The 13,716-nt window shown below is 37.1% G+C and overlaps 2 protein-coding genes across 3 annotated transcripts; one reads left to right on the top strand and one right to left on the bottom strand.

Moving 5' to 3' along the window:
- Window positions 1-704: 704 nt before the first annotated feature.
- Window positions 705-6,731, bottom strand: LOC113081113 (mitochondria-eating protein). 2 transcript variants are annotated; one of them, XM_026253154.1, is made up of 13 exons: window positions 6,330-6,731; window positions 4,786-4,891; window positions 4,538-4,653; window positions 4,230-4,348; window positions 3,523-3,618; window positions 3,253-3,387; window positions 2,938-3,169; window positions 2,561-2,719; window positions 2,139-2,314; window positions 1,878-2,001; window positions 1,513-1,578; window positions 932-938; window positions 705-824 (listed from the first exon to the last, which is right to left on the bottom strand). In XM_026253154.1, the coding sequence occupies exons 1-13, from the start codon at window positions 6,414-6,416 to the stop codon at window positions 811-813; spliced, it is 1,437 nt and encodes a 478-aa protein (XP_026108939.1). In that variant the 5' UTR covers window positions 6,417-6,731; the 3' UTR covers window positions 705-810. The 2 variants fall into 2 exon arrangements, with proteins under 2 accessions (XP_026108939.1, XP_026108938.1); XM_026253153.1 differs by lacking the exon at window positions 932-938.
- Window positions 6,732-7,489: 758 nt separating this feature from the next.
- Window positions 7,490-12,288, top strand: LOC113081112 (beta-sarcoglycan). The gene is made up of 6 exons (XM_026253152.1): window positions 7,490-7,625; window positions 8,873-9,082; window positions 9,260-9,445; window positions 9,548-9,739; window positions 9,927-10,058; window positions 10,984-12,288. The coding sequence occupies exons 1-6, from the start codon at window positions 7,611-7,613 to the stop codon at window positions 11,188-11,190; spliced, it is 942 nt and encodes a 313-aa protein (XP_026108937.1). The 5' UTR covers window positions 7,490-7,610; the 3' UTR covers window positions 11,191-12,288.
- Window positions 12,289-13,716: the final 1,428 nt, after the last annotated feature.

Genomic DNA, 13,716 nt, shown 5'->3' on the forward strand with positions numbered 1-13,716 from the left:
ATGTAAAATATTGTTTTAGTGTCTACAGATTATGTACTACAGTTCAGTAAACACTACACATACAGCACTTTTATGCAGAGTGATGACAGAAATAAAAATTTTAAATATTAATATTCTATAGGGATTCCGAATTACAAAAGTGCTGGTGTGCAGGTGTGACTTCGAAGACAACAGATTTTCTATTTCCTACTGAATAAATAAAAATCACATATATATGTATGAAAACACTGCACACTAAAAATGAGAAAGAATAGCACCTTAAAGGACTTGTCCAGTTATCACAGACAAACAGAGCACCTTAACAAGCACATACACCACCATTCAAAAATGTATTACAAATATGAATGAAAAAATGGTAGTGTAATGTGCAATGGTCCTGTTAGACTCACTGAGTAAAATGTTAACGTTTAGAGAGCTGTTCCCTCACTTTGAGTCACAGATCAGTATAATGCATATTCATGGTGCTGATCAAATATAATTAAGGTTTAACTGGCCAATCAAATCAAGTACAGTCAAGTCAAGTGCAGTCCACTCAGAATATTAATGTGGAGCTTGTAAATAGTGCATTCTGTTTAAAAATGACAAATGACTCCATTCTTCATAGGTACAGAGTCAGTAATAAAGGTAACTGTTATCCACTTTAGTTTCTAATTCATCCCACACATAGAAAAGAATATGTTAAAACTGGAAAAAAAATAATAATGTTTTGATTATTCTGCTTCTGTTTGGATCTGTATCCAGCGTGAAGTGAGGTCAGGTATCTAATTTTAAAGTCGATTACTTGAGAGACGTCCAGGGGAAGGGCTTCGACTACGACTGGGCATCTGACAAGAGACAGAGAGAGAGAGTGAGACGACTCAAAAGACAGCAGAAATTATTTTGTAAGAATTCCACAGTAGAATAAAAGAATTTGCAAAGAAGTTGTACTAACCCACAGACTCAGTGAGGAAGCATGTGCAAGAAAATGAAGAAAACTTAATTTCTAAACTAATGCGCACACTGAATTGTGGACTGTATACTATATTGTGGACTATATAGTTTTTGTTGTGTACTTTCGGGAATGTTTTAGGAATAGTTTGCCACAAAATGAAAATTCTGACAATTTATTCACCCTTATTTTAAACCTGGATCAAGCTTAACAGCAGAGGTTTAGCAGAAAGTCTAAGCTGCTCTCTTTCATGCAGTGAAAGTGGATGGGAACCATGGGTTGTCAAGCTCCAAAACACACCATAAATTAACTTTAAAAATATGATCGTTTTGTGTGAGCAACAGGCTGACTTAAATCATTATTCACTGTAAATCTTGCTTGACAGCTTTGGACACAAGTCGCTTTCATTATAAAAGAAAACAGCACCTTTAAACATTCTGCTATAAATAACTTTATGTCCCATAGAAACTCATTCAAGTTTCCAAAAAATGTAAAGGTGTGTAAATAATGACAATTTAATATTTGTATGTGAATTATTGCTTGAATTGGAAGACTAACTGCTGGAGTTGTCAGTAGAAACTCACAAATGTGCGGCTGGGGCTTCCTGTGCGAGAGCGAACCGGACTGGAGCTACGACTCCTGCTTCTCCACTAGACAAAACATCCACACAAACATCAGTTCAGTTTCTTTGAAAATTTCTATTAAATTCAGTTCATTAAGTTTTAGTCAGTTTTAAACTCCTAAACACTTTTTATATTTAATCATTTATAATACTATTCATTTATATTTATTTATATTTACCAATGTCATAGTTCTTTAACAATAATGCATACAATTTATTAAAAAATATTAACAAAAATATCCACAAAAAACTTTTAGATAAGTTTATTTTTTCTTCTTTTTTTTAATTGTTGTTGTTATTGCTTTTCTCTGAATAGCCTCCACATACCAGAGCTCCTCTCCTAGTGACCGCCTCTCCCTTCAGTATGACCGTGTCTCCCTCCAACAGTGCAGGCCACACGTGATGCGCCACAAGCGGAGCGGTGAACTCCGAGTCAAAGCTGCGCCTGTACCTGAGAGGAAGAGAAGTGTAATTTACACCTATGAAAAAGTTCTGCATTTCAAATTCTGTGTGTGAGGAGATGAAATTTGCATCTCAAGACCCTTGCTATGTGTTGATGTGTGTGTCTGATTTATTAGCTCCACTCACTTAACATCACTGTAGAGTTCTCCATCTGAGCTGAAGGCCAGGTCCAGTGCTGGGTCCAGAGTCTGCATAGCGAATGCTATTCGACATGCTTCCCTAATGAAGCTACTGATCAGAACAAAGTCCACCTCAGGAGGGAAAGAGATGCGTGGGTTTACGTTCATCGCGTTTATCACATCCTGTAGATGGAAATGAACAATGAACAAATTTAATGTTATTCAACAACACAAAAGGGAACTACATTTATATGAACCTAGCAGTGTTGTTACTAAATCTATTAAAAAAAAATTATACCGTTACTATAAAAAATGCTATATAATAAATATACTTATAATAAATAACAATAAATGGCATGAAAAACATGTAGAATTTCAGAGCTGACACAATTAATCACAAAAATGTATTGCAACCATGGTCAAACTTACATTAACGCTTGTCTGCACGTCATACAGATCCAGATTTCTCACAATGTAATCCACCACCGCATCCTCCAGACTCTCAGGACCAATGTGAGTGGAGGAAAGTGTCTTCCTCACACGTGATTTAAACTGCCGATAGGCCATCTTGGCAGCCTGGAATGATTCCTTTTTGACAATACAAATGATTATAATACAGCATATAATACAGCATCTTCCCTGCTCCTATAATATAATATAATATAATTTATTTTTAATTTAGGATCAGATAAGTTCAAATTAAGTAACTGCTGTGTTCTTTACTTTACTAAAGCACCATAACTTTATTTCTAGTCTACACTAGTGGTTATCACAGGATGGAAATAGGTAACCAGCATTATTCTTACCACAACAGCGATAAAAAGGATCCTCTGGACTGTTTCCAGGTCGTCGATGTACCTGCGCAGGAGACTCTGGGACTCCAGTCGCTCTGTGGCGTACAGGTCTGAGAAGCGGGACACTAGCCGCGCGTGCCGAGAGGAACTGGTGAGCTGTGCGCGTGTAGGAGACTCACCTCTCACAGGGCTAACGGAGCGACTGCGGCGGGGAAGAGGACTAGGTGAACAGCTCCTGACCAATCTGGAAATGAGTCAAGAGAGTAAGCTAGGCTTGATTAAATCTCATTTACTCCAAGCAACGAGGTGCTTTCATGTCAAATGTACCTCTCCTGTAGAACAGTTTTTTCAGCAGTGAGAAACGAGATCTCGTCTCGTAGGATTCTGACCTGCCTCTCATAGTCATCAAGTACATCCAGCTTTCTCTTATACAGATCAACCTGATCTTGAGCAACTCGCAAGCTGACACAAATACATAATTCGGTAATTTAACAAAAAAATACATTTAAAATTCGCAAACATGTATTGTTCTTTTATGGTTTAATCCACAAAGAGAAAAACAGACATTTAGACAAAAGTTCACCATCTCTGACTCACTCTGCCTTTAGATGTAGTATTTCATCCTCTGTGGCCAAGAGGGTGGTTACAGATTTATTCTTTGTGGAGTCCAGTTCAATCTGGGTGTCAGCAAGCCTGGGATCAAATAAACAATCCAACTGACTTTGATTGATTTGTATGGAGTATAAAATGTAACTCTGGTTCTTAAGCATGCCTGTATTACAATGTATTGTGTATTGTGTAGGATCAGGGTGCAATTTGTCGGGGGTTAGGGTTCTGTTTATACGAGCTCCTTAACTTTGCAATCCAATTCACACTTTAATTTACATGTGCATTTATGTTTTCGGAACTAAACTTGAGTACATATGCAGTGCCTCACATATGCAAAGCCACGGCTATAATATCACCGGAGCTTAGTATAACTGCTGTTTTAACCTTGATGACCTACCCAAAAAATGTGAAAAATATGTCAGAAGAGCTTATTATTTAGCAAAAATATGAATAAATATCCAGTTTCCTCAAAACTGACCAGTTTGTAAACCATAATATAAAAGTTAGTGTTTACATGAAGGCTTTTCAATTCGATTACTGGCAGACTTTTTGGGTGCATGTAAGCATACTACATATTCCCCAATTCCTCAGTTTTTCAACAAATTGCACCCTGATTAGGATGGTGGTCATTTGATCATACAGAACCATTAGCACCAATTATCTCATTTAGACTTGTTAGTAGAATTGATACCGACTCCTGTTTAACTGTGTCCAACTCCATACGTGTAGAACACAGCTTGTCTTCTATTTTGTGCATGTCGCTCTCATGAACTGAGGATAGTTCACGAATCCTCCGATCTTTATCCACAGATTCCTGATTGGCACACACAAAAGTATACAAGCGCCAACACAGAGAAACACACACACATGCATGCAGGTATGGCTACTCAGAATAGTTATTTCACTGATGAACACAACCATACACAAAACACATACTGGTGGTTGCTAAAATGTGGAACAAATGTTAAAGACAGCAGCAGAGGATTCTGGATATCCGTCTGACCTGAATGAGGCTAAGGCTGGTATCTGCGGAGACAGACGAAGCTGCAATGGTGAAGCAAGAGCCAAGCCATGGCAAAAGGCGAGATTTCAGTGTGTCTACACCTGAATAATGTCCCCCTGAGGAAGGAAGAGGACAGAGAATCTGCTTGAATGGTATTGTTAAACAGTCAGCTAGAGGAAATAACCATGTGACATGCTAAATGTGAATAATATTATACTGTTAAAGATAGGGGCAGGTCCATTTGTTACCTTCTTGTGCTGTAAGGTTGAGTATGGTGAACAACTGACCCTGGATCTTAGAGGTGAGCTCCACTAGCTCACAGCACCTATTCAGGTTCTGGTCACAAGAGAACACCTGTGAGAAAATATGACCAAAGGATGTTATAAGATGAGGTATAGAAAGTTAGTATGAAACTAACAGCGACAAGTGAAGCAGCATTTGTGGAAACGCCCCCAAACTGCAACAATGGGCTGAATCGGATATTGCACTTCCTGATCAAGTAGTATGAAAACAATACCTTTTCATTGCAATAATGCTTTGCTAATAGTGACAAATAGGTATACAAAAACTCATACTGATATTTCAATGTGTCTGTGTGTGTGTGGGGGGGGGTGGGTGTTTTTGTGACATATCAGGACACAACTCTGTATAATGACATGGGTATCACACAGGTATTACAAGGAGAGGGTGACTATGAGGACATAACCCATGTCCCCATTTTTCAAAACGCGTATAAATCATACAGAATTAGTTTTTTGAGAAAGTAAAATGCACAAAGTTTCCTGTGAGGGTTAGGGTTAGGTGTAGGGTTGGTGTAGGGCCATAGAATATTCAGTTTGTACAGTATAAAAACCATTACGCTTATGGGATGTCCCCACTTTCCACAGAAACAAACGTGTGTGTTTATATGCATGTATGTACAGTATTTATGTATGTATGTATATATGTATACATTTTAATTTAAGAGTAATTTTGACCTTTCAAATTAAAAAAAAATAGCTTCTTGTCACACTTATTTTGAAGTCAAACTGCTTATTTTTTTATTTTTATGTTTTAATTTCTCTATGTTTTTCGGGTAAGGGTCCGACCCACAAAAATATCTAAATGACTAAAAAACTAAAAACATGTTTAGCATATAAAAAAATACATTAGGCTAATCTCTTCTCAACACATTCTACTTGACTTTAATTTCTTAACGTATTTTTATAGAATAAATTAATGATAACTAAAATAAGCTACGCTTAAAGATAAAATTTCATTACACACACGAAGAGAGTAAAAACTCCTATGACTCCCTCCATTCGGAAACACAAGCCTGACGGGAGCGCGCACGTTTGCTTTCAGCCAATCAGAAGTGCTCAGGAATGGAGTCCCAGTTGTCCTGACAACGAGCGTCCATAGAAACCAAACTCTGCCGCAAAAGCAATGTAATAAAGCAAATATTACTACTCAAGTCTGTTGTTATAAAAGCACAATGCAGGACACCACTGTGCATATTAATTCAGGATGCTTGGCAACTACTCCAGTATATTACTGCCATCTAACATCTAACGTCAGGTTACTGTGCATTCTGAGTTGTGCAAAACTCCAGCCGCAAAGCAGATGCATCTAAATAGTTTAAATACATGTGGAGAAAACAGTCCCCAGACAGTGTCTCAAATACCACAACCTGAAAACTGTGAATCCTGAATTTGTGCACTTGATATTCTACGCATACCTGACTAAAATGTAAAGTCTACTACTATTGTGGTTGATCACAGACTAAGTGCAGCTTGAATTATTGATGACTTACATGATAGTCTTTGTACCAAGCTTCAAGTTTGTCCTGCAAAACACCATACGGAGATGAGTTGACCAGTCGTCGTAAAGTGTCAGCCATAGCTGCAGATCTCTGCTGTAATCCTGCTTCAGGACGTCCCAGCGCACTTAATCCAGCGCGAGACTACGCTCTTTGTATTTATACTGCTCGTAAAAGCCCACCATTCACACCCTCGACCTTCGCCGAAACCATGGACGCGCTTTCAGTTGTAGCAACGGTTTACTAGACTTCTCAGTTTGAGGAAATATAGCTGTATAAGCACAATGTGGACAGCCTAAACCTTTTTGTAACACGGCCTCTTATTATGTTACTCGGTGTCTCCGTCTGAAGGTGAAGCTCAGTTCTCAGTGATGAAATCTCACACTGTTAAGTGGGTGTCAGATGCCAAGTGCAGGAAGATCTTTATTTACATTCTCTTGAAGGACAGGTGTAATGCCTTAATTGATTTTCCATAATTTAAAGTTATATCACGTGTCAAAATTACAAGCATCTGTCCTGATCTCAAATTAAATTAAAATAAATAATTTCTAGTATTGCATTGTAACTGTTGCACGACTTCACATCCAGCAAGCGTGACCTAGTAAAACAAAGACATTGGTAAACACTAAAATAATTCACAAACGTTAAATAAATAGCATAACTGCAACACAAAACACCCAAATGCACACATAAAAGATCCCTTTCTATTTAAATAAATAAATAAACAGACTGTTTACACAGGGAAATTAAAAAAAGAATGACTAATTTAAAACAATTGTAACAATATTTTACTGTAAAAGTAGTCTGAAAATTCATAGTTAATTCATAATTTAATTTTTTGTGGGAAAAAAAAAACATTAATGGTTGTCATTCACCATTGTATTTTTTTCTGTTAATACTACGAACATTTTTCTTCAATGTAAACAAATTTTCACTAAAACAAAAAATGTTTTGTCATTTTCATTTTATGATATGCTCTACTACTTTCCTTATACGGCGAGTCACAACCGTCTATGCTCATCATAACTGGCTCTTTATAGCGGAGGAACAAACCACCTCACATAGTTAGTGTGCTCCCTTAAAAATAACTCATTTCTTCAACACTAGCATATATTTATGGAAAATGTCATTCTACATTTCCTTTAGCCAGGATTGAAGTGAATCAAGGTTTGTCAGTTTGGAACTATTGTTTGTATAACGGTTCCCTCGCGGTGGTTTCTCCTCTCCTGTGTGTGAAGCTGTCAGTGCTGGTCTGGAGAGAGAGGGAGGGTCAACATGGCGTCGGAGCAGGTCTGTTTTCAATGTGAATTGTGAATGTTTTCCTTTTACAGTGCTTTTCAAGCGATTTTGAGCGTTAAAACGAGCGATGTATAGTAACTTTAAGATTGTAACGATGTCTATGTCGATGTATGTGAATGAATAACGACCATCTGCGCAATATATGCCCAGTCCGTTTATGGAAAAATTGACTCATTATTGCAGGGTTAGAGTTTGCTGTGGATATAACGTTACTGGAGGGTGATGCTTTGGAGCTTTAAAATAAAACCATTCCCTCGTGTACAGAGGAAAGGGCTGCGTGTCATTTATTTTTAGGCAGACACAGTCAGACACACGGACTCTTCTGCTGCATTCCTGAAGACAGCAACACTGCTTTCTTTTTTAGCCGCCACACTTAGCACGAAAGTGCGTATTGTTAATTAATGTGTAGTCTTCGTTAAATCTTCGTTAAAGCATTTAGCTGAGGAAAAAGAGAAATTGTTGTAATAGGATGAGATTTATGTTATTTTCTGCATATTCCCACATCGGACAATCAGACTCCCTTGTACCGAAAGTAACTCAGGTTAAAAGTCAATTTCCACTATTTAAGTGCTCTATGCAAAATTGTATATACTAATATACATTATTAAGTACTGAGAATATGAAGTATTATTATTAAACACTGTGATACTGGTCCCAAAAGTATTACAGCATGTAAGACATGTTTAAAACTAACATTGAGTTACATGTTTAAATATAAATGATTAAAATATAATAAAATATTAAACTAAAATGATATTTATTCTAAGCATATTCAAAATAGATATGCTTATAATTAAATGATACAACGTGTTAAAATGTTATTATATAAAAGATACGTGCTGTTTAAATTTAAATTAAAAAGTGTTTTGACATTGTGTGGTTGTCAATCATTAGTGAACATGATAAATGTATCTATATAGTTAGTTATTATGCCATTACACCTGTGTGAACTTGAGGATAACTGAGTTCATGTATCTGCTAAAAATTAACCTTGAAAACAGTTGGTTGAATGTATTTGGAATAGAAATACTCAGAAAAATGTAAAATTTTAAGTGTGGCTTAAGTATATAGGCTCCCCTTATTAATTGTAATTGTTATTTTGCAAATCATTTAAGTAAAGCTATCTGAGTACTGCTATATTTTTGAGGGGTTCTTGTTTGGTAATCATAGTAAATGTGCAGTAACAGAAAATAATTGTACCAACTAATGTACCATCTTATTTTTCCTCATATCCAAAGGAAATCCCAAATGCACCGGTGAAGAAGTCTATGAGGGAGAAGGCTATCGAGCGCAGATCAGTTAATAAAGAGCACAACAGTAATTTTAGGGCTGGATATATTCCGATTGAAGAGGAGAGACTTCACAAAACAGGACTGAGGGGTCGCAAGGGCATCATTGCCATTGGCATAATCATCCTCCTTTTTCTGCTTGCACTCATCAACCTCATTGTGAGTTTACTGGTTCTTTGTTGGGTCTGTGATACTTAAATGATAGGATATACTATCGTTTTATACTATATTTAAAATTAGCATCAAATCATTTTTTGGAAAATATCATGTAATTTGAGTTACATCTCTACTGCTCACCGAATACAGAGAGTGTTATACATTATCTGTGTTTTCTAGATAACGCTGGTGATATGGACAGTGATACGGATAGGTCCTGGAGGTTGTGAAAGTATGGAGTTTCATGAGAGTGGACTGCTACGCTTCAAACAGAAGGCTGATATGGGCGTGATCCATCCACTACACAAGAGCACAGTGGGCGGCAGGAAGGACCAGGACCTCGTCATTACTGGCAACAATAACCCAGTCAGTCAGCATAGAATCTGACTTCCTTTCAACAAGTCTGTGTGCTCTGAGTGATGACTTGAGAAAGTGTATTGATTTAAGTGTTCTTTGTGTGAGTTACAGGTGGTGTTCCAGCAGGGCAACACCAAACTGAGCGTAGAGGAAGATAAGACGTCTGTCGTCAGCGACTTGGGCATCTCCTTCACTGACCCCCGCACTCAGAAGACTTTCTTTAGCACTGACTTTGACACCCACGAGTTCCACCTGCCCAAAGAGGTCAAGGTTCTCAACGTGAAGAAAGCCTCTACTGAGAGAGTGAGCAACAGACCTGACTCAATAATTGAGTCGAATTTTCATCACACCGCATACATCCCTTACATGTCAGGACAAATCTTATCTATGAAAAGTGTTAATATGAGATTTATGATCGTCTTAATCTACGTCTTTTGATTAGTCAAGCCTGAGGTGTGTTTGTACAGTGACTCACTGCCATCTTTTGCAGATCACCAGCAATGCGTCATCTGACCTCACTATCAAAGGTGACGGGAAGGCCATTATTCGTGGCAACGAGGGAGTTTACATCATGGGCAAAACTGTGGAGTTCAGCGTGGGTGGGGACATTGAGCTAAAAGCAGTAAGTAGTTAAAAGCGTTGAAATGTTTTCCTTAAATTTGTATATGCAAGTCAACTTAATTGTAATACTTTTCTAGGAATGTCAAACAATTGGATGTGATTAATCACATCCAAAGTAAAAGTTTGTGTTTGCATAATACATGTGTTTACTGTGTATAATTATTGTGTGTATATATAAATACATACACATACATGCAGTGTTTGTCCCCTGGCATATTAGGGGGTGGCCCGTAATATATTACATTATTTTCTCTACAGGTAAATAATATAAAATGTACCTATAGATACCTTTGTTCTTTTATTAAACAAACTAAATAGCATTATGTTATTTATCTTATTTAAACGACGGAATGTCATTCCTGTCTCAACATTATATGGTCACACTCTCTGCATCGTGCACAGCGGAGTTCTCCAGATGCGCGCACACACACACACACACACACAATACATGAACAACATCTACATAACCTGTGCCTCCTTGTGCAAGGTGTCAATGGTCATATTTTGGACAACTGTCATGTCAGCAGTCTTCCCCATGATTGTGTAGTCTACAGAACTAGACTGAGAGAACATTTAAAGGCCTTTGCAGGTGTTTTTGAGTTCATTAGCTGATTAGATTGTAGCATCCAGGTGTCTTCAATATTGAACCTTTTCACAATATTCACATTTTCTGAGATACTGAATTTGAGATTTTCCTTAGTTATCAGTTATAATCATCAAAATTAAAAGAAATAAACATTTTAAATATACCAGTCTGTGTTTAATAAGTGAATATAATATACAAGTTTCATATTTTGAATGAAATTAGTGAAACAAATCAGCTATGATGATTTAAAGATGATATTCTAATTATATGACCAGCACCTGTATATAATCTAAACATAAATAAGAGTGTGTGAATGTTGTTTTTTCTATTTTGTGTGCAGGAAAACAGCATTATTCTGAATGGCTCAGTAATGTTCAGTCCTTCACGTATACCGAACTCCTCATCAGGAGGACACCTGTACTTCAATGAAGGGCTGGAGAGGTATAAACTTTGCATGTGTGCAGACGGGACACTGTTCAGAGTGCAGGTCAAATACCCCAACATGGGCTGCCAAACATCCGACAATCCGTGTGGAGCAGCACACTAATGAAAGAGAAAGGAATACCACTGGAAAACACATACAGATGCTCATTAATGCCTTCATATGGATATTTAGTGTGAACTGCCAAAATATACAAAGATGGAAATGTTTAGTTTTTTATTTTCTGAAAAACTGGATAATAATTATAATATTAGTGTATACACATGCAATACACAAAAAATGCACACTATCTGCCCTCACACTCCCACCCACCAGGATAGTTATTTTCTACAAACCCACTCAGCTTTATTAGAGTTCTAAGAACACACACACACACATACCTCTATGATGATAATGGCTCCCTTATAACCATAAATCCGACCCAGCACAAACAGTACTCTTTTCTTTTATGGCTGAGAGCTCTCTGTGCATTGTCATTGGCTCACCTCAGTGTTTTACAGCCTTTAAGCTTTCTGCTTTCAGCCTTCATTGCATGTGCTTTTTATATTGTATTGTAGCAGAGTTATTGAGTCCAGTGATTTCTGAGCAATATTATTACTCTCTTTTACGATCCCCTCCTGTCATTAATAACCATCAAATGGGCACATAAAAAGAGGGGTGTTGTTTGACTGATACAAGTGTTAAAATAGTTTGTCTGTTATAAACCTTTCTCCATTCTTTGGTCTGAAAGTCTAGTGCTACATGGCCAATGTGACTTTAGAAGAGGGGATTTAAAGTGGCCAATACTATTCAACAGCTCAGATGTCATTAAGATTTTTTCAGGGTTGGTTTTTATAACACAAATGTTTACTTGGTCATGATTTTGCCTTTTTCTTTTGTTTGTTTTTTGTTTTTATCTACACTGCAGCAGGATCAGCAAAACAACTGCATTTTATATAAGTAACACTAAAAGTCTGATCCTAAAACAGTGGATAGGGATGCATCACCATGGAGCATATTTTCAAGGCTTGTATTATAGTGCCCAATCACCCTCTTAATGAGAAATTACTATGAAACATTCAGAGGTGTGTACCAGTGTGTTATCTTTTAATAAGATAAAAACAGGAAACTTCTATGATATATAATTGAGTTACCTGAGTGTGATATGTTGTGCAATTTAACCTTCTTGGCCTAGTTCATCTGGGTACATGTGTGGTATTTATTGTTATTTCTGAACACAGTATTATTGTGATGTCCAAACTAAAAATCTTAAGAGACTGTCAGATGTGGCTTTCTTTTCCGCCCTCTATAATGGATTAGTCTGTTAATCTGAAACCATCTGATTATCTGTGGTTTTAGATCTTTTCAACATTGTCAGAAGGGCAAGTCACAAAAAAAAATGCTTTCATATTGCAGTGTTTTGTTAATAAATGCAAATGCGGTTTTTGATTGAAAAAAAAAACTGTGTATTGTGATTGTGGGACTTGGGACTGTTAGATGCATTCATCTCAACAATAACAAATACAGCTGCTAACATATATCATGTGACAACTGAGTTAAGATAATTCAATTATTTGTCAATTATTAATTTTGGTCAATAATCTAGGGGCAATTCACTAATGTATCTGCATAGATATGTGAAAACTTATTCTTATGTATTGAACATTAAATAGGATTTTTATTTATAAATTGTATTTTCATTTGACTTTTTTACATTCTTAAAATGCTTGGGAGGGAGCAAACCTAAGTAAGACATTAACTCGGGCAAGTGAGTGATTGTAGAAAGATTGTTCTTTATGTGTGTGTCTCTGGTGCCATAATGTTATTCAGACTTTGATCTTAGGGAAGTTGGAGATAAAGTCAAAGAATTTCTCAGTTGGTCTCAGTGTTTTGTTGGTAATTATCCAGAGTTACAGACAGATCATCGCCTGAGCCGAGTGGAGAACTGCTACCCTAAAAGGTTAGTTTTAAACAAATCTACTATGTATTTTTCATACAGTCTATCTGAGAGTTGTATAAAAGTTTTATATTAATTTTCCCTTAAGCTTAGGCAAGTAAAGGATTAGTGTTTAATGATTTAGACTCTTTAACCGTATATGTGTGTGTACATATGATTGATTTTGTGATGCAGTATTGTATTTCACAAGGGAGAGAATTTCTTTGCTTTCATCCTAACAGCTTAGTAAAAATAAAAAAGCATGTATTTTCTATCTATATAGCACCATAGTAATGTGAGTATGCCATGTTCTGTAAGGATTACTTTTTCACTTCTCCAATCTGTTATTTGTTGCTTATATCATTCAGGGCTGACTATAATGTCAGCGTACATCTCAGTGCTTGGTGTGGCAGTGTTGCTCCTCCACCTTGGGGACACATTCTTTCCCCACCTCTGCCTGTCCTGTTCCCTGCCTGTGCCAGCGCGGTCCACTCCTGAACTGCTCTTCTTTGGGTCTGACTGAGATTCCCAGACACATCCCAGCAAATGTGGTTTCCTTGAACATATCCAATAATGCCCTGCGTTCTCTGGCTCCTCTCAGCTTTGGTCATTTAAAACTGAAGGGACTTCTGCAGCTTTGGGTGGGAAGTAATGCTCTGGAGAGCCTGTCTCTGATTTTGAAGAAGGACCGGGCAGGCACTAGGACCCTGTCAAGT

Source organism: Carassius auratus, unplaced genomic scaffold (assembly GCF_003368295.1).
Source record: "Carassius auratus strain Wakin unplaced genomic scaffold, ASM336829v1 scaf_tig00033131, whole genome shotgun sequence".
In the NCBI taxonomy this organism is placed as follows: Eukaryota; Metazoa; Chordata; class Actinopteri; order Cypriniformes; family Cyprinidae; genus Carassius; species Carassius auratus.